The sequence below is a fragment of the Equus quagga genome, chromosome 13 (assembly GCF_021613505.1).
Source record: "Equus quagga isolate Etosha38 chromosome 13, UCLA_HA_Equagga_1.0, whole genome shotgun sequence".
Taxonomy (NCBI): Eukaryota; Metazoa; Chordata; class Mammalia; order Perissodactyla; family Equidae; genus Equus; species Equus quagga.
In genome coordinates, this window is record NC_060279.1 from 39,793,674 (window position 1) to 39,815,562 (window position 21,889).

Consider the following 21,889-nt stretch of genomic DNA (forward strand, 5'->3'; position numbering starts at 1 on the left):
TGTTCAATCAAAACCAGAGAAGGCAGAAAACAGAGTGAAAGATGAAAAAATATCCCACAAAAAACAAGGGCAATGAATAGAAAATAACTACAAATATGTCAGATATTAGTCCAACTATATCAATAATCACTTCGTTTTTTTTGGTGAGGAAGATCAGCCCTGAGCTAACATCTGTGCCAATCTTCCTCTATTTTGTATGTGGGATGCCTCCACAGCATGGCTTGATGAATGGTGTATAGGTCAGCGCCCAGGATCTGAACCTGCTAACTCTGGGCTGCTGAAGTAGAGAGTGCTAACTTAACCACTATGCCACTGGGCCGGCCCCCAGTAATCACTTTTAATGTGAATGGTCTAAATATACCAGTTAAAAGACAGAGACTGTCAGAGTGGATTAAACAAAGAAGACTCAACTATAGGTTGTCTACAAGAAACCCTCCTAAAATATAAGACACAGAAAGATTAAATAAAGGGATGGAGAAGGATATACTATGCTAATGCTAATCAAAAGATAGCTGAAGTTTCAAGTTCATTAACTAATTGGCTAATTATTTTAGATAAAGCAGACTTCAGAGCAAGGAATATTCTCAGGGAGGAAGAAGGGAATTATATAAGGATCAAGGGGTCAATTCTCCAAGAAGACATAACAACATTTAATGTGTATGCGCCTAACAACAGAGCATCAAAATACATGAGGCAAGGAGAAATAGACGAATCCACTATATAGTTGGAGTCTTCAACACTCCTCTTTCAGAAATGGACAGATCTAGCAGGCAGGAAATCAGTAAGTTCATAGTTGAACTAAACTGCATCATTAATCAATTGTATCTAGCTAACTTTTATAGACTACTTTATCCAACAACAGCAGAACACACATCCTTCTCAAGGTCATATGGAACATTCATCAAGATAGACCATATTCTGGGCCATAATACAAATCTTAACCAATTTAAAGGAATAGAAATTGTACAGTGTATGCTCTTAGACCACAATGGAGTTAAAATAGAAAATCAATAATAGATAGATAGCTGGAAAATCCCCAAATTTGTACGTATTTAACAACACACTTCTAATACTTGAGTCAAAGAAGATGTCTCAAGATAAAATAAAAAATATTTTGAACCAAATGAAAATGAAAGTACAACTTATCATAACATCATTTTGGAATGCAGCAAAAGCAGTGCTAAGAGGGTAATTTTTACCATTGAATACGTATATTAGAAAAGAAGAAAGATCTAAAATCAATCATTTCAGTTTCCACTTTAGGAATTTAATCACTAGCACAGTGTTCGGCACACGTTGTTCATAAATGGTGGTTCTTTTTATTATTAACTATTACTCCTCAATGCCTGGGTGGGTGAAGAGAAACAATATTCCTTTCCGGATACCCAAAGCCTTAGAAACAGTTCCAAGCCAGATTTGGCCTGGACACGTAGCCCAAGGATTCAGAAAGCCTTTTGGTGCTTCTCTACAGCCCTTCCGGTGGCGGTGAGTGACACGGGGAGATGCTGGGGTGTGACGTGGCTGCTAAGAATGCTTGCAAACACTGATCTCTTTGACAGCAACCAAGACTGATCTGAAGTTGGTCCCTGGGACCTGGACTCTGTGTCCTGAGGCTCATCCCCTCCTCATTCCTTAAAAACCCAGGACTGATACAATCAGGGTCTGTCACGGGCCCCTTCCGTATATATCATCAGACAGGGTGGCTGATTCCCGGGGAAACATGAGGTCACAGGTCAAAATATCTGGTTATCTGAGCTGGAAACCAATCTAAAAGGAAGACAAGAAAATGAACAGTCTGTGGTATCTGAATCAGAATTACTGGAAATCATGGTCACATTCATACAAAGGGTTACTATACAACAATGGAAAAAAAACAGTATACACTTTAACATGGATAAAGCTTATAAATTTAATACTGAGCCAAAGAAGGCAGACACAGAAGAATATATATAATATGTTTCCATGCATGTAAAATTCAGCAATTAGGCAAAACTACAGTGTAGAGATGTATGCTTAGGTGGTAAAACAATAAAGAAAATAAAGAGAGAACTTAAGCATAAGAACATAGATGGTGGTTATGTTGGGAAGAGAGAGGTGACAGTGACTGTAGGGGCTGCCAGCAACCTTCTAGTCTTTGACCTGGGCGATGGGTATAGGCATTAGAGAGAGAAATCTCTGGGCTGTACATTTTTGTTTGGTGTCTTTTTCTGTATGTTCGATCTATACCAAACAAAAAAACTTAAATAACATATGGAGCAAAATAACTATCCACATTTGCAAGAATGCAGGCAAGTAAAAAGAAACCATTATATTGCTTTTTGGGGGGAGTAAAATAGGAGTGGAGATTAGAGGAAAATAAATGAATAAATAAATCAAGAGAGGGAACTTGCAACAGATCTGGGATATTTAAATTCTGGGAGCTGAGGATTATGAATAACTCAGCTTTTGAACCTGAGGCTGAGAACTGAACAAAAGAGAAAATTTAAATATAATAATTAAAAACTAATTTTAAGTCAAAAGCTATAACAGGGCTTAAGTGGGAATTAAGTCTCAGTTCTCCTGCCCAAAGACAGCCTCCCGTCCAAGTTTCTTGTGTATCCTTCACTGGAGGCTTTTTAGTAGGGGTGAGAATGGATTAAACGAGCGACTTAGAGAGGTCTGGCACTGGAAATGTGGACATAAATGGGGACGGGGAGGCCAGCCTGGAGCATGGAGGCCCAGTGCAGTGGGAGGGCCCGACCCAGGCTCAGGGGTGGGGCTGGTCCCAGGGGTATCCAAGGCCTGAATCGGTTCCCTCATTCCATGGCAGGAAGTTCTAAGGGAGCAGAGAGCAGGAACAAGAACTTCTAGGAGAGTCACCAGGGCAGTTCCCCAGAGGACCCCAGGCCTCAGCCTGACCTCCAGGCTCCTGTTTTCCACGCCTGGACCAGCCTTTCTGCAGCAGGTTGGGGCACAGCACAGCCTGGGGCATTGCCACCGGCTCTGAGGCTGACTGATTTACATGGATGAAGTAGGAAGGTCATTGACAAATTATAGGAAGTCCGAGTCGTGGGGCTGGGAGGGAACTTTGCCCAATCCCCTGCCTACAGATTCATTCTGTGGCAGTTACCACCACTAGGTTCTAGGTCATGAACCCGGACAGCAGGCCCCTGATGGTCCCAGGCGCCCCCTGGGGCTGCCAAGTGAAGTTCAAGAGTGTGGGGTTATAGTCAGGACTCAGGGTTCTGACTCCATGTCTCCTCTCACAGCAGGTGACATGCTGAGCCCACTACCCTCTCTGTGTTCCCTTGATTGTGTGGGTCATGACACCTGTCTCCCTCCCAGGGGCTCCAGAGAATACGATGTGAAGATGGCAGTGAGGTGACCCTGCCTCCCACCCGTGGACTTTGAGTTCCCCGAAGTCAGGTCTTCATGTGACCCTAGAGGTTTAGCTGAGGGATGAGGAGAAGGTTTTGAATCAGGCTTTTCCAGAATCAGATCCTGACTTTGCTGTCTACTAGCTGTATAATCTCAGTTTACTTAAAATCTTGTTAAATCTCATTTTCTGCTTCCTAACAAGGAGACAACATGGATGGTAAAGATTAAGGAGGAAGGCCAGTACAGCAAGTACTTTTTCTTCTTCTTCTTCGGCCCTGAGCTAACATCTGTTACCAATCTTCCTTTGTTTGCTTGAAAAGATTGTTGCTGAGGTCACATCTCTGCCAGTCTTCCTCTTTTTTGTATGTGGGACAGCATGGCTTGACGAGTGGTGCATAGACCCGTCCCCGGGATCCAAACCTACGAATCCCGGCTGCCAAAGCAGAATGTGCAAACTTAACCACTACGCCACCGGGCCGGCCCCACAGCAGGCATCTTGACGCCTGCCACACTCCAGGGCTCGGTAAGCAGTGGTGGTAGTTACTGTTAGCTATCAGAACAAATTTGTAGAAGGACTGGGTGAACGAATAAACACAGACCGTGCTGCCTTCCAGAGCCCCAAATCCCATCCTCTTCAGGTCCAGAAACCCAGTTTTCTCTAGCCCCTTCCCTGTCATGGGAATGATGTTATGACACATCCCACTGGGCTCCCAGCCCCAGATCCAGTTTGGGACAGAAGTAGGTGCTAGGTGAGGTCTCTGGGGAGGTGCCAGACCTGGTGGCCTGGATTGTACCAGGAAATGCTGAACACACCCTCCTTGGTGTGTCCCACCTACCTGAGTAGGGTAATGCTCCAGGAGGCAGACAGCAAACATGGCCCCAGGGCTCCCAGCCCCTGGGAGAGCCAGGCTGAGCCTTATAAAGGGACCGATCCTGGCCCAGGTGCACATCTCCCGCATCCTTCTCCTCAGTGACGCCTCCTCAGCTCTGGTAAGTCTGCATCTGCCTCTTTGCCTTTTCTTGGGGTGAGCTCAGGGCCCAGCCTGCCCTGCTGCTTGCAGGAGCGGCAAAGGCAGCTATGGGAGAGGACACTGGAGCCTGGGGCCAGTCACAGCTCTGCCGCCAATGGGGCCGTATGACCTTCTCCCCAGCCTGAGATCCTCATCCGTACAAGATGACCGGACCAAACCTTCCTGTTGCTGCTTTCAGCTCCTCTGCGACAACTGCTGTGGAAACGGCCCCAGTGGCAGCTGGGGACACCACCCTCCCTCTCCTCCTTGTCATCTCTCCTCACTGCATTCACCTGCCTGTCAGGCCCTGGGTTGGTAGAGACGCAACCTCACCCCAACCTTGGGGGAGTGTGGGTGTCCTGCCAAAGCCTTGAAGGTTTCTCTAACCTCAGTCCTGGTACCGTCCCCCCCACCCCCCCGCCCTGCCCTGGTGAGGTGACCTGCCCGCACCTGGGTAAGGCACCGACCAACCAAAGCTCTTCCACCTCCACTCTGGCCAGGGGAGTGTCCAGTGACCATCTGGGCACAGGGCTCCGCTCTGGTCTTTGCCAAAGTTGACACAAGGCCTTGGGTGGCTCCTCTCAGTGACACAGAGCAGGGATCTTTCTCCCACATTGGGAGGCAATGGTGATTGTATTAGATGCCCACATGTGTGAACCAAGGTCATTGCCCGGGTGCTTTGGAAAGTCTGGGATGTGAGGGCTGCACTGTCCAATTTCTCAGGCTTGGAGGCCAGTCCGGCCCAGACCTCTGACTGTTGGCAGGAGAACCTGCTTTGGGAAGTCAGATCTTATCTTTATTAAAACGTGGTCAAATCTCGGAGATCCAGAGAGCAGGGAGGTACAAAGGGCACATAATCCCCAATAACAGTCAGTCCCAAGGACCCCATCTCCCCTATTCCACCCAACAGTCGAAGAACCAGGGCAGGTATTTCTGTTCATTTTAAGTCCGAGGCCAACTCTGGTCCCCAGTCTCTCTTTCTCATTCCCAGGGATGGTGCAGGAAGACCTCCTCCGGGGCTCAGGACAGGGCTGGGTCTCTCTGTTCACACTCACGCTCACACTCATGCCTGAAGCCACCACAGCCTGTTTCACACAGAGATTGCTCTATGGTCATGGTGGGCCCCCTGGGGGGTCTTGCTCCTGAAGTAGCCCAGGGATCAGAATCAATTCAGCAATGACCCTGCTCTGCCCCTGTGACTCTAACCCTGATGTTGAAGCTGGAAGAGATGGATTTGATGCTGTTTGAAGCGTGTCATTGTCACAATGCTGCGCTTGGCTCCAGTCCCATCTCAGGCTTCATTCCTTTCCAGGGTGGCTGATTCCTACCCTCTCTGCTTCTGCATCCTGTGGTCCTGCCCACAGTGGACATCTGTGTCCTTCTCCATCTCCTCTGGACCCTGACCTGCATGGGCCCACATCCCGGACTTGGTCCCACCCTCCTCATTTTGAGCAACTCATCCCACACCATGGAGAAACACAAGTTTCTTGGGCTCCTCTTAGCCTTGTCCTTACTCGCTCCTCAGTCCTCACCCCATCTTCCTAATTTGGAGACCCTTACGTGGGGGGAAGGATAATAAAGTTCATTGTCTTTCTTCCTGGCAGGTTTTTTGAAAGCCAAGATGAGCAAAACTGAAGCTGAGGCGTCTGTGATTGGCATAATCGAGCTGTTTCACAAATACACCGGACGTGATGACATGATTGACAAGCCAGGCCTGTTGAAGATGCTGCAGGACAATTTCCCCAACTTCCTTGCTGCCTGTGTGAGTTGGGGTCTGGTTTGTCTGGAGCAGGGAGAGGCTTTAATATGTGTGGAAGGGGCTGTGGTGGGTGGGCCAGAACCTACCCATATGTCTCATGGGTTCTGACATATCTGAGGACTCTTGTCAGGGAGATGAATTCACTATTTGTATTGGGTGTTTCTGAGCCCGGTTCTGCCTCACTGATCACTCCCTCCCAGCCCCAGGCAGGGCCAGCCCTTTGGGGAGACAGAACATGCAGCAGAACGAGTCTGGAGTCAGCAGCCCTGAGCTCCTCTTCTGCCCCTGGGCTTCCCTGAGGGTGCTTCTGGACAAGTCACCCACACTCTGATTTTCTCTCCCTTCCCCTCTGAAGAGGGTATAATAGAATTTTCCTTTCTGGGCTAACGTGTGAATAAATGAGAATAAGTAAGTGGAAACACTTCAAAAATAGCAACATGTGATATACATATAAGTGTTCCCAATAGATGATTAATGAGGTGTTGTGATTTCAGGGGCAGTATGTGGGTCCTCCTGCCTGACATAACTCCTCTCTCCAGTAGACTCATTCCTCTGCATTCAAGTGGAGCCTCACCAGGATGGAGCTCAAGGGAAATCATAATATTGATGACATGAGACTAATTGTTTACATTCAGCAAAGCTTATTCCTAGGATGGGTTTTATTTTACTATTAGAATGCATGGAATTTATTAGCAAAATGTAACAGAGAGCTGGGCCCTGAGGAAAGGGAACCCAGAACTCATGAATTTGGATGGGAAAGAAGTCAAATGGGAGGAGAGTAGAACTATAAGGAAACTATGGTCAGCCTGTGCTGGGCCCTGGGGAAGAATGGAGACTGCCCATAAACAGGGGTGGTGAGTGGGTCTGGGGCTACTGAAAGCCCCTTCACTCCCTTACCAGTGTGGTTCCTGGCACAGACTGCTCAGTATCCTGGTGTTGCCCACCATGGGCCATTCAACTGAGAAACCTCCAGGCAACAGCCCTACGATTTCTACTCTGCTTCCTCATACTCCTCTCCATGTACCCCCTTCCCATGTCCCGACTTCAGGAGGCCTCTTTTCCTCTTTCTCCCAGCCCAAATCTCAGGTGTAATTAGATTTTTCTTGTTTGAATGCTTTTCTCCCCACAGGACAAAAAGGGCACAGATTACTTGGCCAATGTCTTTGAGAAGAAGGACAAGAATAGAGACAAGAAGATTGACTTTTCCGAGTTTCTCTCTTTGCTGGGGGACATAGCCACAGACTACCACAAACAGAGCCATGGAGCACCAGCCTGTTCTGAAGGAGACCAGTGAGCTAATTCAGCCAGAGGTCTCCAGAGACCGCAAGAAACAATAAAGTGTCTTTTCTCACCAAAAACTTCCATTACTTCTTCCTTTTCTTTGGCTGTGTGTATCTTAGACAGAATAGACAATTGTCAGCTAACTGCTTTGTAGATTCTCCACTAGATGCAGAAGTCCTCTCCAGACTTCTATTCTATTCCCAGGGTGCTCCCTCCAGCGCCCTGCCACCTGGTTCTATCACCCCTTTCTATTGGACCTGGAGATTCTCCTGTGCTCCCTGCATCTAGAGCCAGGTGTTTTATGCAGCTTGGTGAGCCTTTGTAGGGTGCAAACTGGAACTCTCTCTTGGGGTCTTGCCAGGGGCCAGATGGGCACTTGTGCTCTAGACTACTTTCCTGAGTGGGATGGGCAGCAGTGACCTGAGCACTAGACCTCTGTGCTGTGGCCTGGGCTCTGCAGCTGTGTCCTTGCTCCTACGTCTGCATGTTTGGGTCAATGTGAGCAGACACTGTTGTCTTGCTCTCAAATATGGTTTGCTACGTGCCACACAACCAGCTGGGCACTGAGGATACAAAGGCAAATGAGTTGGTCCCTTCTAGTGGGGGTGGTCCTCACAGCACACATGAAACTGGCGACAAGTCTAGTTGATTCAGGTCAACACTTTTGGGGTAGTCATTAATGAATAGAGGCTAACATTTATGCACCAGATGAAGGGACAGGGAGCACACAGTTCATGATGCTCATTTCTGAGCTAGGTACTGCGCTAGGAAATGAGGATGCAGAAATAAAAACGATGCAATGGCTGCCCCTTCTCCCCCAGATGCCCAGTTTCTTGCGTCGTTTCTACTGAGAGTTGCTAATTCTTCCCAGTGTTAATCTCTCCAAATCCTTCAGACTAGAGGGCAGAGTCAGCACTCATCTCCATTGCCAGTGCCATTTTCAGACCATTTCCCCACTATTCCTCACACTTCTATAAACTTCCCCCATCCTTGAGGCTCATGTCATGCTGCCATAAGATCACCTTCCTTTCTTGTTAGATTCTCACACTCTTCTGATACACAGGGCACTGGATGTGTGGCCTACATTCACCCCTTCTATCTTACCAGGAGACATATGTGGAATACGTTCACAGTCTTAGACCAGATTTCCTGGGAGTTGAGATTAAGATGGGGATTCTTGTGCAAGTGGTTTATTGAGGCGGTGCTGTCAGGTGAAACTTGACAGGGAGTGAGGGAAACAGCATAGGACAGGGGAAGAAGCTAGACTATCCAGTGAGCTCAGGTTCAGTTTAGCATCGGTCTGACTCCCTGGGGAGCTCTGGAGCATGAATGGATCCATGGAGTTGTCCCACCTTGAGGCAAAGAGGCCCACCTTTTGTAGCCCTGTCTCAGTTAGTCGCTGGCTACAGGCCCCACCTAGGGGGAGGCATTGCCTTCTAGGCATTCCTGGGCCTAGAGGCTCTTTTGCAGCCAGAACAGTTCTTGGGAGAAGAGTGCAGCTGTGACCTATTAGCAGCCAACACTGATAGGAGCTGGGTGATGGGCACACTGCCTAGGTAACAGGGATTTGGGTGGGGGTATCACCATGTCTACTCCAGTCCACACCTGTACCCACTCAGATCTATTTGGTTTTCATGTCAAGATCATTCCAGACGGCAACAGCTTCTCCAGTTCTAGTCAGCTATGATTTCTGGGGCAGTTTATGAGAGGAGGGTTAGTGCGCTACTATAGCTCTCACTGCTGCGGTTGTTATTGAGGTCACAGCTGACACTCATCATCTTCCTCCTCTACCGTCCTTTCTAGATTTCTCTCCCAATGGCTAGCACTTCTGCTGGTCTGGGTGGCTTGCCTGGTGGGGTGACCCAGACCATCATTCCTGAGGCATGTGGGCTCCTGGTTCCCATGCCTTGGTTGCTGTATTTACCATGTAATTTAAGACCAGACATAAGAGTAACAATAGATACCCCAGTGGGTCATCTGAGTGCCAAAAATATTCTTCCCTGCCCCCGTTCTGTAGCAGCAATCGTACATGGTGATGAGGACCAATTGTCCTTCCAGTAAAGTTATGCCTTTTTTGCCTACTAGAGTACTGGCACAGGGAGTCCTAAATGGGCAGGCAGAAGTAGAGGGTCATAGGTTCCTTTGGGAAAAGGCTGGGGGAATCACTACTACATACACGTGCTGTGGTGTTACAGGGTCATTCTTTATGGGACCAGGTCTCTCTTTCAGTTGATGGATTCTGGCTTCTGGCTCAGGTGTGGAAAACTTGCAAGGGATAGTATCTTTCCATGGTGGGGGGTGGGGAGGGGGATCTTAGCTTTCGGCTTATCTATTCTTGGTTTCTTTTGATTATATATATTTAGCAATACCCTTGTTGGCTGCTTCAGAGTTAGGGGGAGCACAATCCACAAGACTGCTCTCACTTCTGACACCAGCTACAAGTTTGTGGGTCTCTGAGACCACCTTGAACTTTGATAATTCACTGGAAGGACTCATAGAACTTACTGAGAGCTGTTATACTCATGGGTATGGTTTATCACAGGGAAAGGATATAAATTAAAATCAGCCAAATAGGAAGAGACACATGGGGCAGAGTTCAGGGAAGTTCCAAGTGTGCAGCTTCCAGCGGTCCTCTCCCAGTGGTGTCATGGGCAGAGCTGCTCTCCTGGCAGTGATGTGCAACAATTCACTTTGCCAACCAAGGAAACTCACCCAAGTCTTAGTGTCCAGACTTTTTATGGGGAACCCATGGTTGACTGCCTGTGTGGCTGATGGCAGTCTCTACCCGCCCAGAGGTCAAGCTGATACCACGTGACTCAAAGCCTCCACAACAAATCACATTATTAGACTTTCTGGAAAGGTCCAAAGCCCACGGGTAAACAAGGACACTCTTATCAGGCATCCTATCTCAAGGGTGTAGAGATTACCTCCAGAAATCCAGGGCAGAGGCCGACCTCTCTTTGGGCAAGACTAAATTTTTTATTACATAGATGCCCATCTATCTTATTCCTAGGAACACCATGTTGTATTAGCCAACTCCATAGATCCGTGTGGGCCATGCTCCCTGGTGGCCAGTCTGATCTCACTGCTCATTATGGCACTACACCACCTGCTTCTGATGGTTAAGTGTTATCACCTGGTCACTGCTAGTCCAGCATCTTGTCATCTCTTTTTTAACCAGGACATTCAGTTCTGTATCAGCATCTCCTATGGTCAACACTTGCCTATATAGAATGCAGGAGAAGCCAGGAAAGTATGCCTGAGAGAGGACCCTGAGGGTGCTGGATCAAGGGGAGTGGAATCAAAGCTAGATAAAGGTCAGTTGCTGATATGGGAACACTCTTTCTTGAAACAGGATTTAATACCATTTTTTCGATGAAGAATCAGGGCTTGGTGTGTACCTTCTACAGGCCACAGAGTTTGTTAAGAGCAAGTTGCCTGATTCTCAGTTCACTGTACCTGCTGCGTTAGTGTAGCTTAGCGGGCTCTCTTTTGCTGGTTCCAATTTGCTGCTCGCCTGACCTGGCTCTAATCTACCCCAGTGGCTCCAATTCTCGCAATACTGCCATTTCCTTACATTTATATAGCACCGTTGCCCGTATTATCTCTTGTGAATCTCATGAACATTCTGTACAGTGAGTTCTTCTCCCTTTAGCAGATGAGACAACCGTACTGAGGGAGGTAAGAGTCTTACTCTGGGTCACCCAGACTAGAATTCAGCATTCCAAACTCCTGGGCTGGCACAGGACCCCTAAGTGCTCCATCTCATCACATGCTCTTGCATTCCACAGAAGCACAGCGTGGGTGCCCATTTCATACTGGGCATGGCTCCTGGTGCTGATGTTTCAAATACAGATAAGCATAAATCTTAACTCCTGGGCAGCTAACTGCTTAAACGTGTGTAGACAATTACAGAGGAAATCTCCACACCAAGTGAAAACTCTAGCAGTGAGTCAGGGGGACTTCATTGTGGAGGTGAGTTTTGAGTTGTCTCTTAAAGAATGAGTAAGACTTTTCTAAATAGAGAAGAGGGGGATGGGAATTTCAGGGGCAGAGGCCAGTGTGGGCAAATCCATGGCGTCATAGAGAGTAAGGTGATCAGGAGACCATAGGATTTCAGTGTGACAGAGGGGAGAGGCAGAGACGAGGCTGGAGATACCCTTGAGGACTGTCCAGCTGTGTGTCTACTTCCTTCTTGGAGACGGCTGGCACTTTTCTCCTCATTGCAGCCTTTACAGCCTCTGGTGTAGGGGGCCCCGAGTGCAGTTGGTGCTGAATTAGGCCCTGACGGAGCCTGGTCCCTCCCTCAGAAAGCTCATCATCGAGACCACTGGCTCTCAGATTGCTTTTCTCCCCTGCATAAATTCACCTAGAGAGCTTGTTAAAATGTAGGTTCCTGGGCGTCACCCTTGGAGACTGTCGATGATTAGATTGTGGGTGGGGCTGGTTGATTCTTCCAAAATGGCCTCAGCGCTACTGAATAACTAATGGAGCCACAGCCTGGGTAGCACAATAGAGAGGAAAATCCTCAAATCCCTCTTCATGATGCGAAGCTCCAACCGGCTGCAGCCTGCTGCTTAGCTTCCTTCTGGGGCTCTCAGGTGAGGTTAGGAAACCCTGCAATTCTGGGACAGGCAAGGGGGTTCCGCCCTGTCTGCTAGGGATGAAATGAAGTTCCGGGTACCTTCTACCCCACCTGTCCTGGGAAAGGTAGCAAAAGTAATACACCATTCAGCCCACTTTCTTGAATACAAACAGAATAATAATAGCAAACACAGATAGCAGATACCACCTGCCAACCACTCTCCAAAGTGCTTTATATAAATTAACTCCTTTAATCTTCACAACAACCCTGAGGTACCTACTATTACTGTCATCCCCTTTTACTGATGAGGACACTGAGGCACAGAGATAATAAGTTATACGGTATCCTGGGGCTGAAATCTGTGCTTTTAACCAGGAATGCTTTGGAGGGAATTCTGGGCTGTGGCCGATGGCCCCATTTCTATCCCTTCCCGAAGCACCTCTGCTTTTCACAGTTTGCTACCTCTGGCTCCCGCATCCAGTTTTGTTTGCAGAAAATATCTTGGAATAAAATCATTTGAAAACACTGCAGCAGGAAGGCCTGACTGGAGGAGGGTGGATGGGAGACTGTGCAGAGGACGCAGAGATGTTTCCAAGGAAGAAAGTGTAGATTTATTCAGTGCATGTGTATATATGCGTGAACGCATGCGTGCGTGTGTGTGTGTGTGTGTTAGGGGGCAGTTGAAAGAAGAGCAGAGCCAGGAAGCCCTGACATCAAGGGGGCCCCTGGTGCTCCAGACAGATCCTGAGAGCTGGGAGGAGCGGTTCAAGGAGAATATAAAGGGCCCCAGGGATGGGCCCTATTCAAAGGAGGCATGAAAAGCAGCCCTGAGGAGTACCAGGGTGCCCGGGTGGGTGCTGACTGAACAACCCAGGCTCCCTGGCCCCATGGGAGATGATTGGGAGCACAGAGCAGGCAAAGAGTGAAGTGAGTCAGCAGGCTGCTGTCCTGGCCTCTGAGTTCCAGCTGGAGATGACAACATCTCTGCTAACATTCTCCAGAACCCTGTGGGACTCTGAGCCCAGGCAGCAAGGATGCTCATCGGGAGTTGGCATTCCTGGGCCCGACCCTGAGTCTGCCCAACCGCAGCTCTGTGACTTTAGCTAAGCCATCCTGTCTCTCTTGTTCCTTCAGCTGTAAAATGAGGTAAATATCCCAGTTGCTCCTGTCTGGGTCTTCAGGGGGGATCCGGCGAGTTGTTTCCAGTGAAAGTGGTTTTCCTCCGGAAGCACAACTGCTTCTCTGCAGCCATCCCTTGTGGAAGGGCCTGTTGACCAACAGGAGGGTGAGAACCAGAGCTCCGGAGACCACAGAGGCCACTCCCACTGCCTGGGCCCCAGAGTCTGCAGGGCAGCCAGGACGGAGGTCCCCGGGCTGTGATTGTGTCAGAGCCCTGGCCGCTCTGCTGTCACTCTCCTGGTCACACATCTGTGTGCAGAGCATCTGTCCCAGATGGTGGGCTCCTGCTGGGAAGGCCCTGGGGGGACCCCACTCGCTCAGCCCAGACCTGGACAGAGACTCAGGATTTCAGTAGAGTGCTAGAAGCCAGGTTTCAGTCAATAGGACTTGGGTTCAAGTTCTGGCTTTGCCGTTTACTACGAGTGTACTTGAGAAATTTATGTAAGCCCTCAGTTCTACAGTTTCACATTTGTAAACTGGGGCAATGATACCCACCGGCAGGGTTTTTCTGAAGATTAAATGAGACAATAGATTGAAAGCTCTTAGCACACCATCTGGTATGTAGTAACCTGTCTCTTATGGCAGCAGATGTTATGTTACTGAGAACAAATGAAAGTTAGTCCAATGACTCATTGGATGCATAATCAGAGAATCTGATTTAATCTGCAAATCCCCCAATGCTCTATTTCCTGGGGCTCAGCAGCTCTCTTGCCTTCCCTCTGTCACCCACCTGCCAGCCCAGCCCCATAGGACTCTGAGTGGGGCCTGGGTTGGGCAGAGTCCTGGGTGTGAGTGCCATCCAGAGCAGTGTCACATGAGCAGCTGAAGGAAGAAGCCCAGATCTGAGCACAGGAAAGGGACTGCTCTCCACCTGGATACACAGCTCCCTGTCCCCTCCCCTGTGCCTCTTCCTCAGGGTCTGCCTCTTTGCGTCTCCCAGGTTTAAGGCACGACGCCCCAGCTTTGCTCCCTGCGCACCCCAGGCAAACACCCCTGCACTGGGAGTCAGGGAGAGTCACTCCTCTTCTCTCTCCAGGCCTCAGCAACCTCCTCTGGGCACTGAGAGGCTGGACTAGATAATTTCCCATGTCCTTTCTGCTCTGACTTTAGGTGGCTCTGTGACATCCAGAGAGATTCACAGAAGAACTACCAGGGATAACGTCTTCGTGGCAACTGAGGACAGCCCCCAGTCTAGGATTTCCAGATCCATCTTTACCCACTGCAGCCCTTAGTCCTACTTGCTCTGTAGTTTGTGGTATCCCCCAGCTTTTTGGGCTCAGGTCTCTTCAAGATGCTCAGAGAGGCACCAGGGGGCCTCACAGCCAATCTCCACATGCTTATAATATTCCCTTTGTCTCAGCCCTGGGACCCGCATTCACCATTAATCTGGCCTCACTCCGTCTAGAAGTCAGAAAAGGACAGTCCAGCCTACAAGTCCCAGGAGCACATGCCCCATTACCCTCTGGGTTCCACTTACATCCCATGGCCTTGCTGACAAGCAGCCTCAATCCAACAGGACTCCAGAGGGTTCCTTTGGCTGGGCCACAGAATGTCTTCAGAAAAATGGGGGTCCCAGGATTGGGAGCAAGTGAATATCATAAATGTGGAGGATTGACTGAGTTTTTCCTTCCTGGAAGCGTCACGAGCAGACCTGAGCCCAGAGATCTGGGAGATTCCAGGGAATAAGGCCTTTTCCCCTCGGGAGGTGACTGTTGGCTTGTGGCAGCTCCACACTGTTGGGCACTGCTTGGGTTCTTCATATTATGTTGGAGAACACAGAGCTCTGGGGAAATGAGGGGGGTTTTCACGACTTTCTTCTTGGTAATGTTTTGACTGGGAGTCTCGCCCCTGATTCCAGGGCTAACAGACCTGCAGGCTGACTCGCATCTTTCCCAGCTCCTTGAATTCAGGGTCCATCAGACTCTACTGCTTCATATTTCTACTCTTCACAGCCCACCCACTTCTGTCTTCTGCCCACACATCCTGCCCTGGGCCTCACAATCCCCAGAACTTTCCCCACCCTCTCCTCAAGCCTTTATTCCTTTCTCTGAATTTCACCCGGACCAAAGAAACCCCCAGGTCATTCTGCTGCATCTCAGCCCAGCTCTCTCATCTCTCCATGAACCCTGTCCCTCACGCATCCCCAGCCTGGCCCATTTCCTCTCATCCCTGTTCCCCATGGTCTCAAGCACTGGAAGGAAAAGCCAGGTGATCATCTTTCTTTTCTGCAGCTTATTGGAAAACAAAGATGAGTAACAGAGAAGCTGAGAAGATGTTGATGGCGTTGCTCAACCTATTTCACAAACACACCTGAGATTCAGATGCCTTGGATCTGAAATCTGGCTTGGAGAATATGAGGAAGGAGAGTTTCCCCACCTTCCTGTTGGCCTGTGTGAGTAGGGACCTAATGGGGGCTGGGCAGGGAGTGGAGCAGGAGTGAGCAGGACCCATAACCCTCTTTGCCCGAGAATTCCAGCTCACTGAGAGGCTCTGATATAGTTGGACTGCCAAGCATTTCCCGCTTCTCTCCGGCCTCCTGTAGGGCCTACTCCTTGACTCCAAGGGGTGTAGTAGACAGCATCCAGGATGGGGGTTAGATGAGCCAGTTTCCTGCGCAGCGATGACATTTCCTTATTATGTTATTGTAAATATATTCACAATCACCTACTCATGGAGCCTTAGTTGCCTTAAGTGTAAAATGGAGACAATAGCACCTATCTTTTAGGGTTGTTGTGAGCATTTAAATGAGGGGATGGATGTGAAAACTCTTTGTAAAATGGAAAGAGGGATAGAGACGTTAATAATTGTATTAGATAGTCAGCAATCTATGGTGATTTGTGGGTCAGAGAAATGTCTCTTGGCCTAAAGTATCTCTTCTGTCTGGGCAAAATTTTCCCCTTAAGATTCACCTCTTTAGGGTCAACTACTGCTTCTGGTAGCTTCTCTTCAAACACCCCTGGGAGTACAAGCAACGCAAGAGAAACCACAGCGCCAAGTGAAAAAAATGCAGCCCTAAAACTCTATAGAGTTTTTGGTTCTCACTCACTGTGTTATCCAGCTTCACCATTAAACCATTAGCACACACTAAACTCCTCAGCACAAATAGTTCAACAGGTGAAATCACCTAGAGGGCAGGTGTTCAAGCAAAAGAGCAGGGGTTCAGAATCAGTGAATTTTTACAGGAATGATGATAGCGAAGGTAGTTTTGAGAGTGGGGTCCAAAGGACGTCAGGCCACGGAAAATGAATATTGGGCATTCAAAGACCCCTGCCTCAGAACTTTTGGGTCTCCTGTGTATGCTCTCATCTGAGCCAAAAAGTTACCAACCAAAAAGCCCAGGGCCAGAGTTCCCCACCCCTATCCATCACAGCCACCCAAGTGCCACCCTCTTCCCATCCCATCCTCATCCCATGCTTGCTTTCCCTTAGCCTCTCCATCCTCTCCTTTCTTCTCCCTCCTCGTCCAGGCCTAGATTGTAACCTAATTTTCCTTTATTTGATCTCTTCTCCCCACAGGAAAGAAAGAGCCCAGATATCTTAGAAGAGTTTTTTAAGAAGGAAGACAAGAATCAGGATGAGAAGATCAACTTTCCTGAGTTTCTCTCCAGTGTAGCTGCAGTTGCCACAGATGTACACAGTCAGTCCCATGGCCAGAAGCCCTGTTCTGAGGGTCAGAAATAAGCCAGGCCAGACCCAGTGCAGAGGTCTCCACAGTAACTGTCACCTCCATTGATCTGGTCACGGGTGCTATTTTCCTCTTTCTCATTGGTCACGATGTTGGCAAAATAGTTGATTCTTGATTAGCTACTTTGCTATTTTTTCATTCCATTTCTCCTTCTTTTATAGCTTTGGAAACACACACACACACACACACAAAATTTTAGTGATTATCTTTAAAATTTTAACTTGCATATAATAGAAGCTAGACTAGATCTAATCACTATCTCTCCTCTTCTCCTGAACCATGTAAAGAATTTCCATTAAATTTAGAGACTCTCCTTCTAGCTTCTATGCTACCATTTTCCCAGCCTTTTAATTCTCTTTTTTATTACCTCCTCTAATTAGAAATTATTATAAATTTACACAAATATTTGGCTACAGTTACCCACTTATCTGCTATTTTCATTATCATTCCTTTTTACATTTCAGATCTTCCTTCTAGGGTAATTTTTCTTTTTCTTTCAGTATCTGCTTTTGAAGTTTCTGGTGGGAACAACCTACCTCAGCTTTTGTCTATCTGAAAATGTCTTTATTTCACTCTCTTTTTTCTTTTAATTTGTTAAGGAATTTTTCAAACACGTTAAAAAATAGAGAAAATAGTATGACGAACCCCCACGTAGCCAGTGCCCACTTCAACAATGGTCAATACTTGGCCTGTTCCATTTACGTCCCCACCCACTCTCAGCCTCATTATTTTGGAGCAAATTCAAGACCTCGTATCATTTCATCAGTAGCTCTCTCAGTTTCTATTTCTAAAAGATAAGGACAACTGAAAAACCCACAACCACAATTCTATTGCCACCTCTAAAAAACATTAATCTTGTTCTTTAATATCGTGAATTATCCAGCTGGTGTTCACATTTCCCTAATTATCTTAGCATTTTTTTTTATTGTGATATAGTGTATATTACAGTATTATATTAGTTTCTGGTGTAGAACATAGTGATTCAACATTTGTATACATTGCGAAATGGTCACCACAGTAAGTCTACCTAGGATTTTTCTTTTTTTTTTACAAAGTTTGTTTGAATTGGGATCAAATAAGATACATACATTGCAGCTGGTTAATTACGGCTCTTAAGACTTTTTAAAAAAATTAAATTAAATTCTAAAATATTTTTTTATTGTATAAATTTCAGGTGTACAGCTTTATAATTCAACATCTGTATACACTATAAAGTGACCACCATAAGTCTAGTCAGCATCCATCACCATCCAGTTGGCCCCTTTCACACATTTGACCCACTCCCCAACCCCATTCCCCTCTGTAACCATCAATCTGTTCTCTGCTTCTAGGAGTTTGTTTTTGTTTTATTTTGTTTTCTTTTAGATTCCACATGTGAGTGAAATCATACAATGTTTGACTTTCTCTGGCTGACCTATTTCGCTTAGTATAATACCCTCAGAATCCACCCATGTCATTGCAAATGACAAGATTTCATTCTTCTTTATGGGTGAGTAGTATTCCATTGTGCTTATATGCCATATCTTCTTTAGCCATTCATCCACTGATGGACATTTAGATTGTTTCCATATCTTGGCTATTGTAAACAATGCTGCAATGAACATAGCTATTCTTAAGACTTTTAATCTGTGGATTCCTTCTCCATTTCTTCTTTTCTTTTCCTTTCATTTTTTTTTTTTTTTTGTGGAAGAAACTGAGTCATTTGTCATATAGAATTTCCCACAGTCTGAATTTCATGATTGCATCCCTGTAGTGTCAATTAACATGTTCCTCAATCCTCCTTTTCACCTTGTAAATTGGTAGGTAGCTCTACAGCCTTAAACATGTTCAGGGTTCAAATTTTTTTAATCAAATTACTTCATAAGTAGGGTTGTCTACTTCCACCAAGAGTACATAATGTCTGGTTGTCTTTTTCTTTTTCAGTTTATCAGCCATTAACGTTCATTGCCAACACTGGTTAAATCCAACTCTTTGCTTGTTCCACACTTACACACTTGTGCAGGTGAACATGTCTGGAGAAAAACAGACTTACCTTGCTGGCTTATGACACTCCAAATTCATGATCACTAATCTTTTTTTTTTAGGATTGGCACCTGCACTAACGTCTGTTGCCAATCTTCCTTTTCTTTTCTTCTTCTCCCCAAAGCCCCTCAGTACCTAGTTGTATATTCTAGTTGTAGGTCCTTCTGGCTCTGCTCTGTGGGGCCCCACCTCAGCATGGCCTGATGAGCAGTGCCATGTCTGCACCCAGGATCTGAACCAGTGAAACCCTGGGCCACAGACGTGGAGTGTGTGAATTTAATCACTTGGCCATGGGGCTGGCCCCTGTATGATCACTAATCTTAGGTGAGACTTAATATTCCTCACTAATTGCATGACATTTCTGAGTCCAATCATTCTTTCACTTTTCTAGGTAAGGATTTCATTATTTTTCCCTTTCTTCATATTTATCCTATTTCTTCCCATGCTTACTTTCATCTTTTCCTGAGAAAATAAAAGCATACATAAGAGAATGTCTATATATTCTCATTACCCATATACCTACTTCTCACTACCGTGGGCCGTATACTTTGCCTTCCTTCTGGCTTCTGTGAACTCTTTATGCTCCTAGCAAAGGCCAACTCCTCCACTTTGTACTAGATCCCATTCCTTCTCATCTTTTGAAACGCTCACTAAAGAAATTCTCCCCTTTTTCTCAGGCATCATCACTTTTTTCTCCTTCCTACGTATTTCCCGTAAGTATATAAACATATGTTTTTTTCTCCCATCTTAAAAAACTCTATCTTGACTCCACTCTCCTCTGCTATTTTCTCAATTCTCTGTTTTCCTTTATAGTAAAATTCCTTGAAAAACTTATTTTCACTCCCTCTGAATTATTCTTGCTCTCTTTTCTCTCAATATCCCTCAAATCAGAATTTTGCCCTATCACGCCATTGAAATTGTTCTTGTAAAAATCACCAAAGACCTTTCATTGCTATATCCATTTTCAATTCTTACACCTTATCTCACCTCATCTATAAGCAGGATGAATCAGTTGATCATTTCTTCCTCCTTGATATACTTTCTTGACTTGGTTTCTAGAACATACTCTGGTTTTCCTCTTAGCTCACTGACCACTCCCTCTTGGTCCACTTTGTGGGTTTAATGTTGGAATGCCACAGATCTCAGTTCTTGAACTTCTTTTCTTCTCTATCAGCATCCAATCTCTTGGGATTTTTACTTATTCACATGGTTTTAAATAACAGCTGTATGCTGTTGTTATTTAATGATACTTAATGTTATTTGATGTCTCCTCAAATTATATTTTTAGTCAGAACTTCTCCTTGAACTTCAGACTTGTATATCCAACTGCTTATTTGACATCTCTATTTAAGTTTGTAATAAGTTTATCAAACTTAAGAGTCTATTTCAAATCTGTTTCTCCTATCATCTTTCCTATCTAATTTAACGGCAACTCCAAACTTTCAGTTGCTTAGACCAAAATCCTTGTCAGTGTCTCAACTATGATTTTGTCTTCATACTCCATGTTGTGTAAGATAATTTCCTTTTCAGGCTCCATCTGTTATGTACTCTGGACAGTTCTACATAATCACACCATGTGTTAAAGAACAGGTTTTATTGGGGGAAGTTTGTAAACTAAGGGCCAGCAAGAAGAGAAGGCATAGGTTCCGTGATTCTCCCCATTTTTCCTGTGGCGAGGCAGCTTAGGAGTAGGATATTTTGTTGGCTATGCTGTGGATGGGTATTCCAGGGGAAAGATCCTGACTCTCTGTGCTTTCTCCCTTCATAGGGCAAGAATTAGAGCCACTTTGTCAGAGGAGGAGTAAACAGACTGTTCGGGGTCAGGTGTCTGGATTCGGGGTGTCAGCTGTTTACGGGAGTAGCCTGTCCAGCAACTGTGAATCCAAGAGACTTTGGGAACTGTAAGTCACACATTTACTCTTTCCACTGTATTTCTTCAACTTCTTCATTTCTATGCTACGTCTGGGATCATATTTCTTTTGCCTGTTGAACTTTTAAATACAGATTGAGGATATTCCTGGAAATGTCTTTATTTTGTCTTCACGTTAAAAGGATATTTTTTACTGGGTAAAGTATTCTTCGCCATATTCTGTTTCAGCACTTTTAAGACATTGTCCTGTTGTCTTCTGGCTTTCATCACTTCCTTTGCCAAGGCAGGCTGTAAGTCTTGTTGCTGTCTCTTTGAAGGTAAGGTGTCCCTTCCCCCTCATTCTGTCTGCCTCAACATTTTCTCTTTCTCTTTGGTTTTCAGCAATTTTACCGTGATATGCTTAAGTGTGGTTTTCTTTGAATTTATCCTGCTTGGGATTCATAATGCTACTTGAATCTACTTCTTTCATCATTTTGGGAAAATTCGGAGCCATTATCTCTTCAAATATTGTTTTTGCCGTATCCTCTTTTGTCTCTTGTACTGGCACTACAATTACCTATATGTGAGACTTTTCTATCCCATCTCACGTGTCTTGCATGCTTTTATGTATTTTCTGTCCTTTTTCTCTCCATGATTTAATATGGTTATTTTCTACTGATCTTTCTTCCAGACCATCTATTCTCTCTTCGCTGTGATTAATCTACTGTTAAGCATCCTTAATTCCAGTTATAATAGTTCAATTCTGGAATTTCTGCTAGAGTCTTATTTTTTATAGTTCCAGTTCTCTGGTGAAATTCTCCATTTTGTTATTTATTTTCTCTGATAGATAAATCACAATTTTTTTCAAGAAAATATTTTTATTAAAAAGTTAAGCTTCACATGTGTGTTTCCCTTTGCATCTGAAATGCTTATGCTAGCTCTCCAAGCAGAGACTTTGATTTGTCCTTTGCTTGTTGTGGCAGTGGAACGTTGCCTCTTCCTGGGCACAGTCACTGGACCAATGGTCTTCCTGTGATGAGGCTGTGTGCACTTACTGGGGAGTTAATCACAGCTATTTTTAATGTGAGTGTCCAATAACTAGATCACCTATGGGTTTCTTTCCATTGCCTACTTTTTCTCTTGGCCTTCTCTTTTGGTATAAC

The 21,889-nt window shown here is 46.0% G+C and overlaps 1 protein-coding gene across 1 annotated transcript; it reads left to right on the forward strand.

Moving 5' to 3' along the window:
* The first annotated feature begins 4,241 nt into the window (after positions 1-4,241).
* Positions 4,242-7,484, forward strand: S100A7 (S100 calcium binding protein A7). Its single transcript, XM_046682554.1, has 3 exons — positions 4,242-4,347; positions 5,972-6,129; positions 7,256-7,484. Exons 2-3 carry the CDS (start codon positions 5,989-5,991, stop codon positions 7,418-7,420), a joined length of 306 nt encoding a protein of 101 aa, XP_046538510.1. The 5' UTR covers positions 4,242-4,347; positions 5,972-5,988; the 3' UTR covers positions 7,421-7,484.
* Positions 7,485-21,889: the final 14,405 nt, after the last annotated feature.